General features: G+C 45.3%; 1 protein-coding gene across 1 annotated transcript; it reads right to left on the bottom strand.

Moving 5' to 3' along the window:
* Nucleotides 1-432: 432 nt before the first annotated feature.
* Nucleotides 433-2,596, bottom strand: LOC308407439 (uncharacterized protein). The gene has a single exon (XM_080899072.1). The coding sequence runs from the start codon at nucleotides 2,387-2,389 to the stop codon at nucleotides 1,199-1,201; it is 1,191 nt and encodes a 396-aa protein (XP_080755198.1). The 5' UTR covers nucleotides 2,390-2,596; the 3' UTR covers nucleotides 433-1,198.
* Nucleotides 2,597-18,271: the final 15,675 nt, after the last annotated feature.

The following is an 18,271-nucleotide window of genomic DNA, read 5'->3' on the forward strand; positions in this document are numbered from 1 at the left end:
GGCCGATGCTTAGCGTCATGTTATTATATGTCCCAACATCCAATGGCATGTCACATTGTTTTCATGGCCACAGCCTCACCCCAGGTGCAGAGGCCTATTTCTGTTCAGGAATGTTGTGAATACTTTGAGATTTATATTATTTTTATGCAATGTTTTATATGTTTTTTTCAGTTTTTATTCCTATTAATTATATTTTCACTTGTTACCTCTGAATTATTGAATCAGACCTAGATGACATGAAATTTTCAGCAAAATTATAATTCAAATACTCCTATAATTATTGATTATTTTCATTAATTTTCAATCATTTTATATATTTTTTCATAGTATTACATTTGAATTTAACAGATCATTCTCTCACATAACAGACAAATATTTGTGAAATTATGATACATTTCTGAATGTATTTTTACAATCTAAATATGCATATGTACAAAAATATATATTTAAAAAACAAGTAAATTGTGTTTTACTATATTTACAGTGATGTTATGTTATTTTACCTTTGACATGTAAAATCACAGTCTACTTATGTAAACTTAATATTGTAGAAAGACAGTACAAAACTGTAAAATATACAGTAAGATACTTTGACATTACTATTTTTTGGAACAGTGTACTTAAAAACCTTCCTTCCTACTAAAGACCTTCCCCATGCCATCCACACTATGCCCAAGTAACTAAGTAACAGATTAACAATAACAGATAAAACACAAAAGTTCCTTTTATTTTTTCATCATCTACTGTCACTTTCTTTTCTTTTTTTCTTTTTTTTTTTTTACAAAGATTCAATGGAGGAAAAAATAATCTTTTTTTAATTATTATGATTTAATTTTTAAAAAAAAAACTCCTGTTATTGCTATTACTACTAGAACTTTTCTGTAATTTTCTACACCCATTTTATCTTGCTGACAGATTTCTTTTATTTGCTGCAGCAGCATTTCTTATCATGTAGAAAAGACGCTTCTTTTTTATATTAATTGGGATTAAAGGTGTATTTAAACATCTTTACATTGACAGAAAGGGGAGCTTCTCTTGTTAGGCCCAATTAAGAACAAACTGGGCTGTAAAATGAATTGGACATCTCTGCTTTAGAGTCTTAAAAGTAAGATAAATAGCAGAAAGAAAGTTTAGTTTGTTCCTGGTGCTGTCCAGTTTGTCATCAGTAGTTCAGTTTAGCTGTGTCTCTTAAATCGGTTTATCCCGCCTGAGCTCCATTTCGACGCGCCACGTGTTCCAGTCTTATTCTCTCTGCAGCGCGCTCGTTAGCCCTTCTCTCTGTCCACGACCGCAACCTGCTGGTCAGCGCCTGCCTCATCTCCACACTCCACAGTCCATACACCAGCGGGTTAATGCACGGTGGCACTATGAGCATAACCAGCAGCGATATATGAAGCGCAGTCGCCGTGGCCGTGGGGGTGGTCTTCACTTTGCAGAGGCCGGGAGACTGAGAGGACTGTACCATCATCGCCACCGGTGCCCTAAACTCCCACAGCGCGTCCGACGCGACTTTGAGGAGCAACGGCAGCAGCTGCAGGAACAGCATCCCGCAGTAAAACAACACAGTGTTGCGCGCTGTGACGTTAATCGCGTTGAAAGGTATCACTGCGTTGCGCGCGACCTGGTACATTCTAAAGAAGGAAAACGCGTGTATCAGCAGACACAGCAGCAGGGTGAGGGAGCCCACGGTTTTGCGAAAAACTGCAGAGGCACGGGGGAACCCCAGGTGCTGTTCCACAACATCTGGCTCGCACAGAAGCCCCGTGGTGACCGTTTCATCATCCTCTCCTCTCCCGGTGTGCAGCAGCACAATTTCAGAGACGCCGATGAAAACCGAGTACAGCCAGATTCCCCCCAGGACACCCCGCAGGCGGATCTTAGTGAAAATTGGCAAGTAATGGATGGCATGACAGACGTATATGTATCGCTCCAACGCCATGCAAGTTATAGTAACGAGACTACAGAAGACAGAGACTCCACCCAAAAAGTACTGAACGTAACACCATCCGCTGAACGCCATCGTGCGGCGCTGGATTAGTGAGTGGACGACCGCCGGGCCAAAGGTCGCAGTCTGCACCAGGTCGCTGAAAATCAGGTTCTTGAGCAGGATAAAGCGCGGCTGCCAGGAAAACTCCTCCGACTGTCCGAGGCCGAACAGAGTAAGCGCGTTCACAAAACACGACAAGGCGGTCAGCAAGACAAAAAAGCAAATCAGCACTGAAACCGTCTGTCCTTCAGGTACTATAGACAGAAACAGGCAGTTGGCATTGTTCAGCTGTCCAGCCGCGTGTGGGGTAGTTTGGTTCTCCTGGCTGAAGCTGTCGCGCTCCTCAGTGAGGTTGTGCGCCTCCGTCTCCAGCACAGCTGTCATTTTAATCTGTGGAAGCATCAACAGCCTGATGTCTCCGTCCTCCCCCACAGCCTAATGCCATTCACAGGTCTGCATCCTTCAGCATTTTTCCACACCTGTACGATCTGACCTGGCAACACGCGCGCATACACACGCCCACAGTTCTCTGTGACCAGTTGTTGGACGTCACACTGAAGTTGAACAGCAAACAATTCACAGACCACGTAAAATCCACGCATCAGGATTCTCAGCCAGAGCGTTCTCACTCCCGAGGCGTAACATGTGGACGTTTTGTCACGTCCCGCGGCGTTCCTGAGGAACGCGAAAGGAGACCTTCGGCGTTCTTATGGTACGCGGCGGGTTATGGCTGGAATCCAGTGCAATGACGCTCCCGCGGTAGTAAACGTTCCAGACCTGTATTCCAGCCCTAAACCTAACCTTATCCCTAGCCCTGACCATAACCTTATTCCTGACCTTAACCAGGACTTTAATGATGTTAAATAGCGTGTTTCTAAGCGATTTGAAGAAAAAGAGCGAACATGTGTAGGTTCAGTCCAGACGGTTCTCATATTTCCTCTTTTTCCGAGGTCGTCATTTAGGAACGTGGTGGGTAGCCGAAAACGTAATATGGTGACGATTTGTCACCTAGCGTAAAATGTTACGCTTTGGGAGTGAGAACGGGTTGTCTCAGCATAGACTCTGGACTCGGTCTGCAGTCTCCATGGAGCACAGGTGCGCACACCAAGGATTCACATGAATGCGTCTGCAGTGGCTTTCTCTCGTGCTCGCTCTCATATGCCGGCAGTATGAAGCAGGGAAAGTTGTAAAAGTGGATCAGATAAAAAGGAAAGCTGGAGGGGGGTGGAGAGTGTAAAAGAGAGAAAAAGTTGCTGAGAAATAAAAGAATTCACCCACTAAAACACTATCACAGTGTTTGACGTGGTTGTAGCGATTGATTGATTGATTGATTGATTGATTAAACAATAAAAAGCCAATTATTAAAAAAAAAAAGTAGTTTGCTTTTCTTTTGTTTAGTTGCACCTTTTGTATTGTGGTTTTCAGCTGTCACTATTGTTACCAATACAACACCCCGGTTCGCCTGTGAGAAGATTTACGACACCCAGGCGCTTCGGAACATGAGTGCATTTTACGCGAACTTGTTAAACTTATCAAAGTACGTCAACTTTCGAAATTAACTTTTGACATATGGGTACACACTGCACCCTAGTGCTCGAGACTGGTAACTGCAGCCCAGAGGCTAGTTTGACAAGCTATTTTTAAATATGAAAGCTTATTGAAATTTGCAGAATATTGTAAATTCACATATAGCTTTGTGTGATTGTGTAATTAATATGATATATAATTGTATTACTAAAATTAGGAAAGAAAAATAACTACAACAGGAGGCAATACATTACTATTTCAGGACAACCTACTATCTTATAAGATTAAAAAAGCATGCACATTATCAGTGTCAAGTACACTCATGTGGATTACATAAATACACACATCCTTCCAAGGGCACAAATCCCTTCACTAGATTTATTACATTGTTGACGGCCTTGTGTTTTTGTGTGTTTTGAATACATGTTCAATAGCTACTCCAAATCACTACAGTATGTACTCTGGGTATCTAGTTCTTTTTTTAATCAATTTTTCCTCTTCCTTGTTTTCCAATAAGTATATTGGAATTATATATTTATTTATTTTATGCTTATTTATTCTATCCTGTTATTCTATTTATATTATTAATTTAGGTTTTACCTAATATTTATTGATTTTATTCTTATTCATTTTTTATCTTCTTACTCTATTCATATTTATATTGTATCCCATTATTTATTTTAATTTTTATTCTGTATATACTCTTATTAGGTCATAGCTCCAGTGTTTCCTCGTAGGGGGCGCTCTACACTGGGGCTGTGATTGACCGTGGCTGCTGGGGCTCTGTGGGTCCTCTCAGCCTGGCTGGGGGGGCTTCTTTGCCTCCCTCCTGCTGTGTGCCCAGCCTGGAGGCTGCGGTCTGTGACCGGGTCCCGGTGCAGACGGCTCCCCGTGATAGTGTTTCCTCACCTGGCTCATGTGTGCCCAGCCCAATTTTACTCTTTAAGTGTGTGCGTGTGTGTGTGTGTGTGTGTGTGTGTGTGTGTGTGTGTGTGTGGAGGGGGGGGGGGGGGGTATGTATCCATGATCGTTTATGTTAATGAGAGTGTGGGGAGTGAGTTGGAGGGCGGGGTGGGGTGGGCTGCTTTTAACCATGTAAAGCACTTTGTGCTACATCTTTGTAAGAAAAGTGCTTTATAAATAAAGATTGATTGATTGATTGATTGATTGATTGATTGATTGATTGATTGATTGATTGATATGTACTGTATAGAGCAAGAATTAGTCTTATTTGTGTTTCTAAAACAATAAACAGGGTTCACTCCAGCTTTGCTTTGATTATTAAAAAACTTAGAGAGGTCAGAGGTTCACCAATCTGCAAAAAACTGTGCCCAGAGCTGTGACCTGTTTTAATACACTTCAAGCTGTTTCTGGATTGTGTTCACATATGGCTTTGTCTTTGCATGACACAGCTTCATTGACTTGCATTTGTAGATAGCGTACTGAACTGTGTTCACAGACATAGATTTCTGCAAGTGTTTCTGAGTCCATGCAAGGATTTGCATGACACAGTCATTCTTGTTTTTAATACAGTCCTACCTGAAGATCATGGGCTTGCAATATTGATTTAGACCTTGTCCCTGGTGCACAGAAACTGCTCCACATTCTGTGAATCATTTGATGATATTATGTACTGTAGGTGATGAGATGTTCAAAGTTTTCCCTTATGGGTGATCTTAAACTCTTGGTTTGGAGGATATGGTGGATGGTAGGGCGCCAAGTTTCAGTTTAAGGAGAGCTTCTGTTTGAGACCCATCAGGATTTCACAGAGCTGACTTGTACAAAAGGTGAACTCAAAAAAGCAGCAAAGAAGTGGCTCATCTGTGGATCAGGCTTGTTGTGGCACTACATGTAAATGCTCATTTGGAAAGAAGAGGTTGTCTGAGTAACAGGTGTGCTCTCTTTTACATATTCCTTGAGCAAAGCCTGAGCAGTTTTTGTGCTGTGGTTGTGCCAACTGCTGTGTTGTGCCATCAGGGAGTGCTTTAGGAGTAAATGTGCACCTTTGGTCTTTGTCACACCTGACAAAGTCTTTAATGTTGTGGCAGATCAGTATTCAGTATAAGGTGGTCTGGCTGCATTATTTAGCATCAGCTGGAGGCAGCTATGACATGATGTTGTTCTCTACAAGAAGGACAAAATCTCTTTTACCTTGTTGTCATTTTAAAAATTTCTCAAAGGTCTGGACAAAACCCCAGCAGCCACCGAGTGCTGTGATTGTAGCTTTATTGCTCTATCGTGAGCAAACCTTATGTGTAGCTGGAATCTGACACTCACACATCACAACTGTTTGCTGCATGTTTGCTTTGGAAGATTTTTACAGCAGAAAGGGATTTGTTTCTCCTCCTGGGATTGAAACAGCACGCAATTACACGATGGAGTCTCCCAGCAGATTTTTAGTTTAATAAGTCTGCATGAACTGTACAGCTAGTTTACTGAAACATTTAGTTGAGCTAAAGACTGGAGAGCAGTCTTTAGCTTGAGGAGGGAAAAGGAGCAGAAAGAAGGGTAGCAAAAGAAGGAGTGAAGGATCAAGATGGTGGAGGCTAAACGTGGACGAGTGATGGCATACCTCAAGCCTTATTTAGGGTGTGTTTGTCCAGAGGACTCAGCTGCTCCATGGAGAATGTCCAGGAATAGAAGGAGTTATAGAAGAAGAGATCATGGAAAGAGAAAGAAAAGAAGACAGAACGAGAAAAAGAGCTGAAAACAACACAGCTTTTTTGTTTCTCTTGGTCTGTTATCAAACCAAAGTCTTCAAACTGAGCCATGCTTTTTTTTTTCTCACCCAAGCAAGGGAAGTTTGCTTCTGGGAAGTCAGCCTCAGCTGGTGCTGTCAGTCAGGCACCAAACAGGCACTCTAATAACACTGGTGACATAAGCTGGAGAGCATGGAAGCTGAACTTGCACGATGGCCCTCTGGGGGAGACAAGGGGTGATGACTGAGAGGAGTGAGAAGAGCTTAAGATGGAAACAGGAGGTGGTGAGGATCATAACATGGAGAACAGTAGGAGGGTGATAAAGTGTTATCTACAGGAGAAGGATTAAGAAGAAAAGGTGCACAGTGTGATCAGCGCAGCTGGATTTTTTTTCCCTGACTGTATTCAGGCAGGTTTTTATCCAAGGCTATGTATGCAGCAGCTTGCACCTTTGACATGCACGTGCACAGCATTGTTTGAAGTGAATGGCAATTTTAGCATGCTAATATACTCAAAATCCTTTTTCTATGATTTTTAAATGCCATAATCAGTCAGACTGGAGAAATCTCCAGATAAACGCTGACTAGATCTTCATTTAACCTTTTTTTCATTATAAGTGTGAATGTCAACTTCCAGCAATAAATCACCAGTAATTAAATCATCCACAGTCAAGATCAGTTTCTGAACAAGATAAAAGATTATGTGCCAAATCATAGTAAGGGAGGGTGGAAATTAATAGCACAGAAAGTGTCAGGAACATACAGCTCATGAAGGTTGTTTGCCACTAATTTTATTTTTAGGTTTGATACTGACACATCAAACCTGTGTGTTTGAAGAAGTAAAAAAATGAGTCTTTGTTTTTTTTAATTTTTTTTATGTTGTGTAAACACATGATTGAGGCAGCCAGGATAATGCTGCCTCCACACCACAGTGGTGAAGCTGTGGAGACAGTGGCACACTTTTCATAAACCCGTCGCTGAATATCAGCCGCCCAGGTTCTCCTCGAGATTAGTGTCACTATCCCTACACTCAGCTGCATGTGGAATCATCTTTCTGCATGCAATGTAGCTGTAATTCAAATAAATCCATGGAACTGAACAAACTGTAGAGATGTAGAGCTTCATATTTGCTGTAAAAACTGTGAAATCGGAGATAAATGGACTCTTTTCTTTGTATTCCAATAGGTTTTCTATGCATTCAGCATATCTATTATAGCGTTACAGAGAACTGAGCTAGTCCGTGATTAAGGTTTCTAGAAGATATGACTCTTCTTCTTTAGACAAATGACTCTTCAGCTTTGGGACGGAGGCCACTGTGGAGGATGGATGCTTTTTGTTTTGTTTTTATATATAGAAAAGGGGAATATGCAAGTATACCTCCAAATAAAATAGGATACATTTTTAAATGACACAAGCAGCGGCTTCAACCTGTGTAACTTGTGTGTTGATGTGCTTATTTATTTATTTTTTTTAGATATATAAGAATGTCTCAGCGTTAGTTGTGTGTCCCACATCATTTCATACAAACACTTCCTTTGCCCAGCATTTAGTTTGTTGGATGCGGTCACCCTACGAGCAGACTCAAACTAGCATTAATTTGCTATTATCAATAGTCTGAATGAATCTTTTGAGGTAAGATGTTTAACTTGAAACAGTAAAGTAGTAACTGCACATATATGCAAATAAAAAAAATCTTAACATAGGCTAATTCATTGCTGAAGTCTTAAATTGAGCATTTTCTTTGTTGCCTTTCAAGTGTTTTGAATCGTATTGATCATGACGAGTACCTGGAGTTTAAATTCATGAGAAAAGTGTTTAGTGATGGTAGATCAACAGCGCTGAAAGGCTAAAAGTAGACTTGAGTTTAATGAATTTACACATTGGTCATATTTTTAGACTCCTCAATTTTTCATTTTTTCATTTTTTTGGTGAACCTTTTAGAAATTATTATTACTTTGTATCAAATGAATAAATACTTTATCTCCAGATAAGAAATGTTGATCAGCAACTAGCGCTGCTCTTGTTTCCACACTAATCACATGGTTCTCTCCGTTCTTTCAGGCATAAATAGATTGCATGTGAAAAAAGTGACAGCGCCTTACTGCCCATTGGACTGACTCATCTGTTTCCAACAGCTGACTTAATTGTCTGAAGTGGAACGGAAACATGTGGATGTGCTTTTATATTGCACTGTATCTATCAGACAAGTAAGATGTTTGTCTGCCTGTGTGTTTGTGTGTAGACAGGTAGCCTAGTAAAGAACAAGGGAGCAGAGAAAAACTAAAAACACAAAAAGTAAGTACAAAACAAAAGCGATAAAAGTGTTCGTGTGATTATTCAGAAATAAAAGAAATGACCGTCATTCCCTCTTAGGCTGGAACTCCATGGAAGATCTTGCCTCACAGAGTTAGGATGATTAGGGGAAATGTGATCGATTAGCTCAAAAGTATACTGCAGAAACTTGTTTATGATCTGAAGACAGTACAAACCACAGTCACCAAAAACGCCATTTGTAACACACTATGCTGTAATGGACTGAAATCTTGCAGCATCTGTTCAAGAAACCAAAGCTAGAGGCCCGTTTGAAGTTTCCCATTGAATATCTAAAGGATTCAGAGCAAGCTGGGAGAAAGTGCTGTGGTCAAATTAAACCAAAACTGAGCTCTTTGGTATCCACTTCAGTCCACTGAGGAGTCCTGAAAGTGACCCAAAGAACACCGTCCCCAGAGTCAAGCACAGAGGTGGAAACATGCTTTGGGGCTGTTTGGCACAAGATGGCTTTGACTACACTGAGGCAGGCAAAATACTGCAGAGGCAACAAATGAGTGGCTAAAGAAGAAACACATGAGTGGCCTAGCTAGTCCATCCATCCATCATCTTCATCCGCTTTATCCGAGGCCGGGTCACGGGGGCAGCAGCCTAAGCAGAGAGGCCCAGACCTCCCTCTCCCCAGCCACCTCCTCCAGCTTAGCCGGGGGAACACCAAGGCGTTCCCAGGCCAGCTGAGAGATATAATCTCTCCAGCGTGTCCTGGGTCTGCCCCGGGACCTCCTCCCGGTGGGACATGCCCGGAACACCTCACCCAGGAGGCGCCCAGGAGGCATCCTTGTCAGATGCCCAAACCACCTCAGCTGGCTCCTTTTGATGTGGAGCAGCAGCGGCTCTACTCTGAGCCCCTCCCAGATGGCCGAACTTCTCACCCTATCTCTAAGGGAGAGGCCAGCCACCCTTCGGAGGAATCTCATTTCTGCCGCTTGTATCCACGATCTCGTTCTTTCGGTCACTACCCACAGCTCGTGACCATAGGTGAGGGTAGGGACGTAGATCGACCGGTAAATTGAGAGCTTCGCTTTTACACTCAGCTCCCTCTTCACCACGACGGACCAGTGCAGCGTCTGCATTACTGCAGCAGCAGCCCCAATCCGTCTGTCGAACTCCGGCTCCCTTCTTCCATCACTCGCGAACAAGACCCCAAGATACTTGAACTCCTCCGCTTGGGGCAGGAACTCATCCCCGACCCGGAGTGGGCACTCCACCCTTTTCCGGCTGAGAACCATGGTCTCAGATTTGGAGGTGCTGATCCTCATTCCCGCTGCTTCACACTCGGCTGCGAACCGTTCCAGTGCGAGCTGGAGGCGCTCACCCGATGAAGCCAACAGAACGACATCATCCGCAAAAAGCAGAGATGAGATTCTGAGACCACCAAAGTGAAAGCCCTCCGCCACTTGGCTGCGCCTAGAAATCCTGTCCATAAAAATTATGAACAGAACCAGTGACAAAGGGCAGCCCTGGCGGAGCCCATCACCCACCGGGAATGAGTCCAACTTATTGCCGGCAATGCGAACCAAGCTCTTGCAACGGTTGTATAGGGATTGAATGGCCCGTAGCAATGGGCCAGACACCCCATACTCCCGCAACACCTCCCACAGGACACCCCGAGGGACACGGTCGAATGCCTTCTCCAAGTCCATAAAACACATGTAGATTGGTTGGGCAAACTCCCATGCACCCTCAAGTATCCTGGAGAGGATAAGGAGCTTGTCCAGTGTTCCGCGACCAGGACGAAAACCGCATTGTTCCTCCTGTATGTTCCTCAACTAGCGGACGAACTCTCCTTTCCAGCACCCTGGCATAGACTTTCCCAGGGAGGCTGAGGAGTGTGATCCCCTTGTAGTTGGAACACACCCTCCGGTCTCCCTTCTTAAAAATGGGGACCACCACCCCGGTCTGCCAGTCCAAGGGTACTGCCCCTGATCTCCACGCAACATTGTAGAGGCGTGTCAACCAGGACAGCCCTACAACATCCAGAGCCTTCAGGAACTCGGGACGGACCTCATCAACACCAGGGGCTCTGTCACCAAGGAGTTGTTTAACTGCCTCAGTGACCTCGCCCCCGGAAATTGGCGGGTCATTCCCATCATGCCCAGACTCTGCTTCCTCCTCGGAAGACGTGTCAGTGGGATTAAGGAGGTCCTCGAAGTATTCCTTCCACCGTCTGACAATTTTCTCAGTCAACGTCAGCCAGCACTATACACAATGCAGGTAAAGCACCGCTTTCCCCTCCTGAGACGCCTGACGGTTTGCCAGAATCTCTTTGAGGCAGTCCGAAAGTCTTTTTCCATGGCCTCTCCGAACTCCTCCCACACCGGGCTTCAGCCACTGCCTGAGCCACATTCCGCTTGGCCTGTCGATACCTGTCGGCTGCCTCCGGAGTCCCACAGGCTAACCAAGCCCGATAGGACTCCTTCTTCAGCCTGGTGGCTCCCTTCACCTCTGGTGTCCACCATTTGGTTCGGAGATTACCACCACGGCAGGCACCAACCACCTTGCGGCCGCAGCTCAAAGCAGCAGCTTCGGCAATGGAGACGCTGAACATGGTCCATTCGGACTCAATGTCCCCAGTCTCCCTCGGAATGCTGTTGAAGCTCTGCCGGAGGTGTGCGTTGAATCCAACTCACCACCAGGTGGTGATCAGTTGACAGCTCAGCCCCTCTGTTTACCCGAGTGTCCAGAACATATGGCCGCAGGTCTGGTGATACGATTACAAAATCGATCATCGACCTGCGGCCTAGAGCGTACTGGTGCCACGTGCACTTATGGACACTCTTATGTTCGAACAAGGTGCTTGTTATGGCCAAACTGTGATTTGCACAGAAGTCCAACAACAAAACACCGCTCGGGTTCAGATCAAGGTTCAAGGTTCAAGGTTCTTTATTATTTGTCACATGCATAGTTATACAAGTATAACACACAGTGAAATGTAGCCTGACACGCTCCTCGACATGTGCAAAAATTGGGGGGGGGGGGGGGGGGGTGTAGAGGAAGAAAATTATATATATATATATATATATATATATATATATATATATATATATATATATATATATATATATATACACACTGGGTGAATGTGCAGTAGTAGCAGCAAGCAGGTGAATTCTGTACATTAATATGAATAGATATCTGACTATTTTACAGGATAGACAATATAAACATATTTAAAATTAAAGGAATTGAAATGTACATTGTGCCTTGGTTTAGTGTCTGGAAGAGAGTCCTGTCTCAGTCAATTATAGATGATGTGAGCGGGCGGGTGTGTGTGTTTAGGGCACGGATGGCTTGGGGATAGAAGCTCCTCTTGAGTCTCTCTGTCCTTGCCCGGAAGATGCGGAACCTTCTACCAGATTGCAGAAGTTGGAACAGTTTGTTGCCAGGATGGGACGGGTCCTTCAGTATCTGCGCTGCTCTAGTCCGGCATCTCCTGGTGTAGGTGTCCTGAAGCGGGGGGAGAGCAATCCTGCAGCAGCGTTCTGCTGTACGGATCACTCTCTGGAGAGCTTTTTGGTCCTTCACACAGCTGTTCCCGAACCATGATGTCATGTTCTGTGTGAGGATGCTCTCCACAGCACCTGTATAGAAAATCCTGAGGATCTTTGGAGAGACCCTGAACTTCCTCAGTTGTCGTAGGTGGTACAGGCGCTGCCTAGCCTTTTTGGTCTGGACCTGAATGTGGGCAGCCCATGTCAGGTCTGAGGAGATGTGGACACCAAGATACTTGAAGGACTGCACCCTCTCCACTGGAGCTCCATTGATGATAATGGGCTTGTAGTCTCTGTGCTGACCCCTTCTGAAGTCCACCACCAGCTCCTTGGTCTTGCTGACGTTCAGCTGGAGGTGGTTGTCCTGGCACCACGATGCCAGATTCTTCACTTCATCCATGTAGGCCGCCTCATCGTTGTTGGAGATGGCACCCAACACCACTGTGTCGTCAGCAAACTTCACAATGGTGTTGGAGCCATGGGTGGCCACACAGTCTGAAGTGTAGAGGGAGTAGAGCAGTGGCAAGAGGACACATCCCTGAGGTGCTCCTGTGTTGATGGTGATGCTGTTGGAGAAGCACCTGCCCACCCTCACCACCTGAGTTCTGCCAGTGAGGAAGTCCAACACCCATGCACACAGACGGCTGTTAAGTCCCAGATCCCTCAGCTTTGTGAACAGTCTGCAGGGCACTATTGTGTTAAACGCTGAACTGTAATCAACAAACAGCATTCGCACATAGTTACCCTGTTTCTTGTCCACGTGGCTGAGAGTGGTGTGTAGGATGTGGGCGATGGCATCCTCTGTGGATCTGTTGGATCTGTAGGCGAACTGCAGCGGATCTGTGGTGTCTGGGATGGAGGAGGAGATGATGTTCTTCAGCAGCCTCTCAAACACCTTCATTACTACCGAGGTCAGTGCAACTGGCCGGTAATCGTTCAGGGATGAGGGTTTGCTGTTCTTGGGCACAGGGATGATGGTGGATCTTTTGAAGCATGTGGGGACCACAGACTTCGCCAGGGACTCGTTGAAGATGTAAGTGAACACACCTGCTAGCTGGTCAGCACAGCAGCGCAGCAGACGGCCGGTGATGCTGTCTGGCCCCACCGCTTTCCTTGTGTTCACTCTCCTCAGTGCCGCTCGGACGTCATGCTCCGCGATGCTGGTCACCGGTCTCTCGCTGATGACGTCACTGTCCTCGGTAGTCAGGCGGTAGATAGCATTAGCCGCCTGGCTAACCTCGAAACGGGCGTAGAACCGATTCAGCTCGTTGGTGAATGCAGAGTCGGCGTTGATCGGCGCAGTGTCCCTGGCTTTGTAGTCCGTAATGGTGCGTAGTCCGTGCCACATACTCCGTGTGTCGCCCTGGTGGAAGCGGGACTCCACACGTTCCCGGTACCTGCGTTTGGCATCTCTCACCGCGCGCCGCACGCCGTATGAGGCCGCTTTGTAGGCGCTCATATCGCCAGTGGCGAGACCCGCGTTGTAGGAGGCGGTCCTGGCGTTTACTGCAGTGCGGATCGATCTGTCCATCCACGGTTTCTGGTTTGGGAATGTGGTGACTCTCGCAGTGGGGATAATCTCCTCCGCTAGCATATTGACGAAGCATACTGCTACTTCCGTAAACTCGTTGATGTCGACTGCGCATGCTCTGAACATGTCCCAGTCTACGTCGTTGAGTGCGTCCTGTAGCGTAGCTTCTGATTGGGCAGTCCACCGTTTTACTTCCTTCGTGGTCACGTCTTCCCTCCGTATGCTTTGTTTATACTGGGGAATGAGGAAGATGGCATTGTGGTCAGACTTCCCAAAAGCCGGGTGTGAGACAGCTTTGTAGCCCTGCTTGTATGGCGTGTAGCAGTGATCCAAAATCCGATCCCCTCTCGTTGGACACGAGACATGCTGGTAAAAGTTTGGCATGACTTGTCTGAGGTTCGCTTTGTTAAAGTCTCCTGCTACAATGAGGGCTGCACTCGGGTCCTTGTTTTGAAGCGAGCTCAGCACATCATGTAATTCGGACAAAGCCATACCTGTGTCCGCTTGGGGTGGGATGTAGATCAGACAATCACGCCCCTCCAGGTCTTGCTGTCGTTACCCACGTGAGCATTGAAGTCTCCCAGCAGGACAACAGAGTCTCCAGGTGGAGCACCTTCCAGCCCCCCCCCCACTCTAAGAAGGCTGGGTACTCTGAACTGCCACTCGGCGCATAAGCGTAGATGACAGTCAGGACTGAGACAGAGTCCAGCCCCTCTCCAGGAGACTGGTTCCAGAGCCCAAGCCATGCGTAGAGGTGAGCCCGACTATATCTAGCCGGTACCTCTCAACCTCACGCACTAACTCAGGCTCCTTCCCCACCAGAGAGGTGACACGGGCGCGTCACTGCAACTCCCCCTGGCTTCTGCTCCGCGGCTGCTGAGTGAGCCCTCATCTGGGACTCTCCTCAGCTCTTTCTGGGACAGTGGCGCAGCTGCCCCTCTGTTGGTCTTCCTTGGTCTCTTGTGTTCTGGGGGCCTCTGGATGTCTGGAGTTTTGATCTCCTCCATACCTGCTTCATGCCCTGGAGGACGGGGCTGTGGCCCCCCCACACCCTCTAGCAGATCATTGCATGAAGGAACCTTTAAAAAAAAACCAAAAAAAAAACCAAGCGCGTCCATGCTCACAGGTGTACACACGGGTGATCACACCCACAAACTACACCCTTTTTGGCTCCTACCTCAAAGCACACTGTGTTCTGTTGATCTTATGTGCTGCACAATAATGTTTAATATTTAGTATTTACTGTCATATTCCCATATATCATTGTGATGTTGTTTATTCTATTACTCTTGTTCTCTTCTGCTTGTTTTCTTTTTTCTTTCTCAGCAGGTGATCCAGGTGATTGATATTAGAGATGGACCGATCCGATATTACGTATCGGTATCGGTCCGATACTGACCTAAATTACTGGATCGGATATCGGAGAAAAATAAAAAATGTAATCCGATCCATTAAATATCACGAAAGCACCTCACAAAACTTGCAACACGCCGTAACTCACCTCAGAACGTTAGCACGTCGGAGCAGTATGCATCACGGTCCCGCACGCTGTGGCATGCGGGACCTGTCGGTGGTCTGGATAGCATTTGGAGCTTCGCTAGCAACCCGGCATTTCATCTCCGACAAAGTTATCCCGAGAGAAGTAAAGCAAGTGTGTAAGTCCATCTCTGAATGTTTGTAAAGCATTCCTGCGTTAAGCTTAACAAGCGACTGCCTCTCCTGCTGCTACTTCAATCATGAAACTGCTTAACGATCAGCTGATCGGCTTTTCTGTCGTGAGTCCGTGTCTCTAGTTTGCTTTTGGCCCACTTTGCACCAGAAAGAGGAAACCAGCGGCTGAACAACAGCAGCACGTTTAAGCTTGATCAGCTATTGTTAGAATGTATTTAATATTACTTTCTACTCCAGGATCTTTTTCTACATAGCTGATGCTGGTAACTGTGCAGGGGCAGATCTAGCAAAGTTTAGCCAGGGGGGCCGATAGGACATTAACAGGGAAAAGGGGGCACAAAGACATACTTTTCTTTCTTATTCTCATTTAAATGTCAAGCTTTTAATAAATAATTATCTGACACCCAAAGTTTTAATTTGATGTAAAATGAATAGAAGTCAATTACTGTATATAGTAACTATTAAGTCTAATATATATACCCTAGTAAGCTATAGTACTTTTTCCTTTGGAAAGGTACCATCTGTGCAGTCTGCAATTTTGTTGAAGAAAGATGTCGAATCTATTTAATATTTCTTGAAAAATAATTGATTTCTGTGCATTTTTTTTCACACTGCATCAAATTAAGGTTGATTACGTCGATTAAGCATCATGAGGTGGAGCGTGAGGGGTGGTTCCCTATTTTTTATTTATTTATTTTTGTTGTTGCTGGGAGTTGGAACCCTATTAGTTAGGTTGCTTAATATTTATGCTAAGTACTCTTTAAAATACCAGAATAGGGAGGATGGTGTAGGTTTAAGTTTATTAGATTGATCAGTATTGCTGAACTATGAAATATTTTTTTTGCATACAGGTATAACAGAATAGCTTTAGTGTAGTTGTTGTTTTAAACTTGAGTATGAACTTATACAAAATGCAGCAAGATATTAAAAAACACTATATCGGATTCATATCGGTATCGGCAGATATCCAAATTTATGATATCGGTATCGGTATCGGACATAAAAAAGTGGTATCGTGCCATCTCTAATTGATATATGCATTTTATTTATTTATTTATTTATTTTTTCTGCTCATTCTGTTGGTTTTTGTTTTTTGCCCTTCTCCCCCGTCCCTTTTCTCAGCTGTTTCTCTTTCCCTCTTTCTTTCTCCCCTTCTTTCCCCCAGTCAAGTCTGTCCCGTATTCAGTAAGTGAAAATAAAATAAACAATAAAAGGTGAATCAAATGGACCATTACGGCAAGGCTGGGATGGTCAATTTGGTAAAGTAAATCCGTTGGGCATCTTTCTTTGCCTTTAGACAACAATTCTGATGGCAAAAGAGCCAAACGGGACAGGCAAAAAAAAAAAGGAAAAAAAGAAAAAAGAAAAAGAAAAAAAAAAAAAAATTTAACTATTAATCACAGTTTTGCTAAATAAAAGGATCTGGCTTGCATCAGTCACATGATCACATTTCACCAATGATCGCCCTTGACGGCAGAACGCGCTGGTTACGAGCCGGGAACGAGCTCACAAAGAGCACGCGCATTTTTAGCGGTCCGGAGCTGTAGGAGAAACACAAGTTAACTCAGAGACACAGACTGATGCGACACAACCAGTAAGTAGGTGTACTATGGGCAGAAATCTGTGCCATCAGAAACTGAATTTGAATAAGTTCAATTTGAATTTGAATGGCTCAGATTGAATCTGAAGAAAAGAGAAAAAAAAAAAAAAAAAAAAAAAAGAATACCCACCCCAGCCCGCCGCCTCTCACCAGGGGCAACTCCAGACTGAGACAGAGTCCAGCCCCTCTCCAGGAGACTGGTCCCAGAGCCCAAGCCATGCGTAGAGGTGAGCCCGACTATATCTAGCCGGTACCTCTCAACCTCACGCACTAACTCAGGCTCCTTCCCCACCAGAGAGGTGACATTCCATATCCCTATTGCCAGTCTTGGCAGCCGGGGATCAGTCCGCCAGGGCCTCCGCTCCTGGCCGCCACCCGGCACACAATGCACCCGACCCCTATGCCGCCTCCTGTGGGTGGTGGGCCTGCGGGAGGATGGGCCCATGTCTCCTCTTCGGGCTGTGCCCGGCCGGGCCCCATGGACTAAGGCCCAGCCACCAGACGCTCCCTCCCAGGTCCTGGCTCCAGGGCGGGGCCCCAGTCACCCTATCCCGGGCAGGGTAAACTGTTCCCTCGATGTTCTCTTCATAAGGGTCTTCTGAATCGCTCTTTGTCTGGTCCCTCACCCAGCACCAATTTGCCATGGGAGACCCTACCAGGGGGCTAAAGCCCCCAGACAACATAGCCCGTGGGATCCCTGGAACACACAAACCGCTCCACCACGATAAGGTAGCGATTCACGGAGAGGGCCTAGTTAGTTAATAGAGCTGAAGCTTCAAGTTATCAAGTAGCAGCCAAGAAACCAAAAGGTGAGTTTAGAGAGTTTCTGTAAAAACAGAGTGAGTCATAAACCCTCCTGAGATGTGTGCAGACCTGGTGACCAAGTACAAGAAACATCTGACAGCTGTGCTTGCCAAAAAAGGCATTCTCCACTCATACTAAAATACAGGGTGGGCCATTTATATGGATACACCGTAATAACATGGGAATGGTTGGTGATATTAAAGTCCTGTTTGTGGCACATTAGTATATGTGAGGGGGCAAACTCCTCAAGATGGGTGGTGACCATGGTGGCCATTTAGAAGTCGGCCATCTTGGATACAACTTTTGTTTTTTCAATAGGAAGAGGGCCATGTGACACATCAAACTTATTGGTAATGTCACAAGAAAAACAAAGGTGTGCTTGGTTTCAACGTAACTTTATTCTTTCATAAGTTATTTACACGTTTCTCTGTGTTCACAGCCATTGACATGTCGAAGAGGTTAACACGTGAGGAGCGGATCAAAATCGTGTTGATATCTGGTGAATGCAGTAACCGGGTCATTGCAGCAGATTTCAATGACAATCCAACACAATGGGCAGCACATTGAACACATTTTATAAGTGGTCAGAAACTTGTAGATAACTCATGAAATAGGCCCTCTTCCTATTGAAAAA

Source organism: Rhamphochromis sp. 'chilingali' (genome assembly GCF_963969265.1).
Source record: "Rhamphochromis sp. 'chilingali' genome assembly, chromosome: 12".
Classification (NCBI taxonomy): Eukaryota; Metazoa; Chordata; class Actinopteri; order Cichliformes; family Cichlidae; genus Rhamphochromis; species Rhamphochromis sp. 'chilingali'.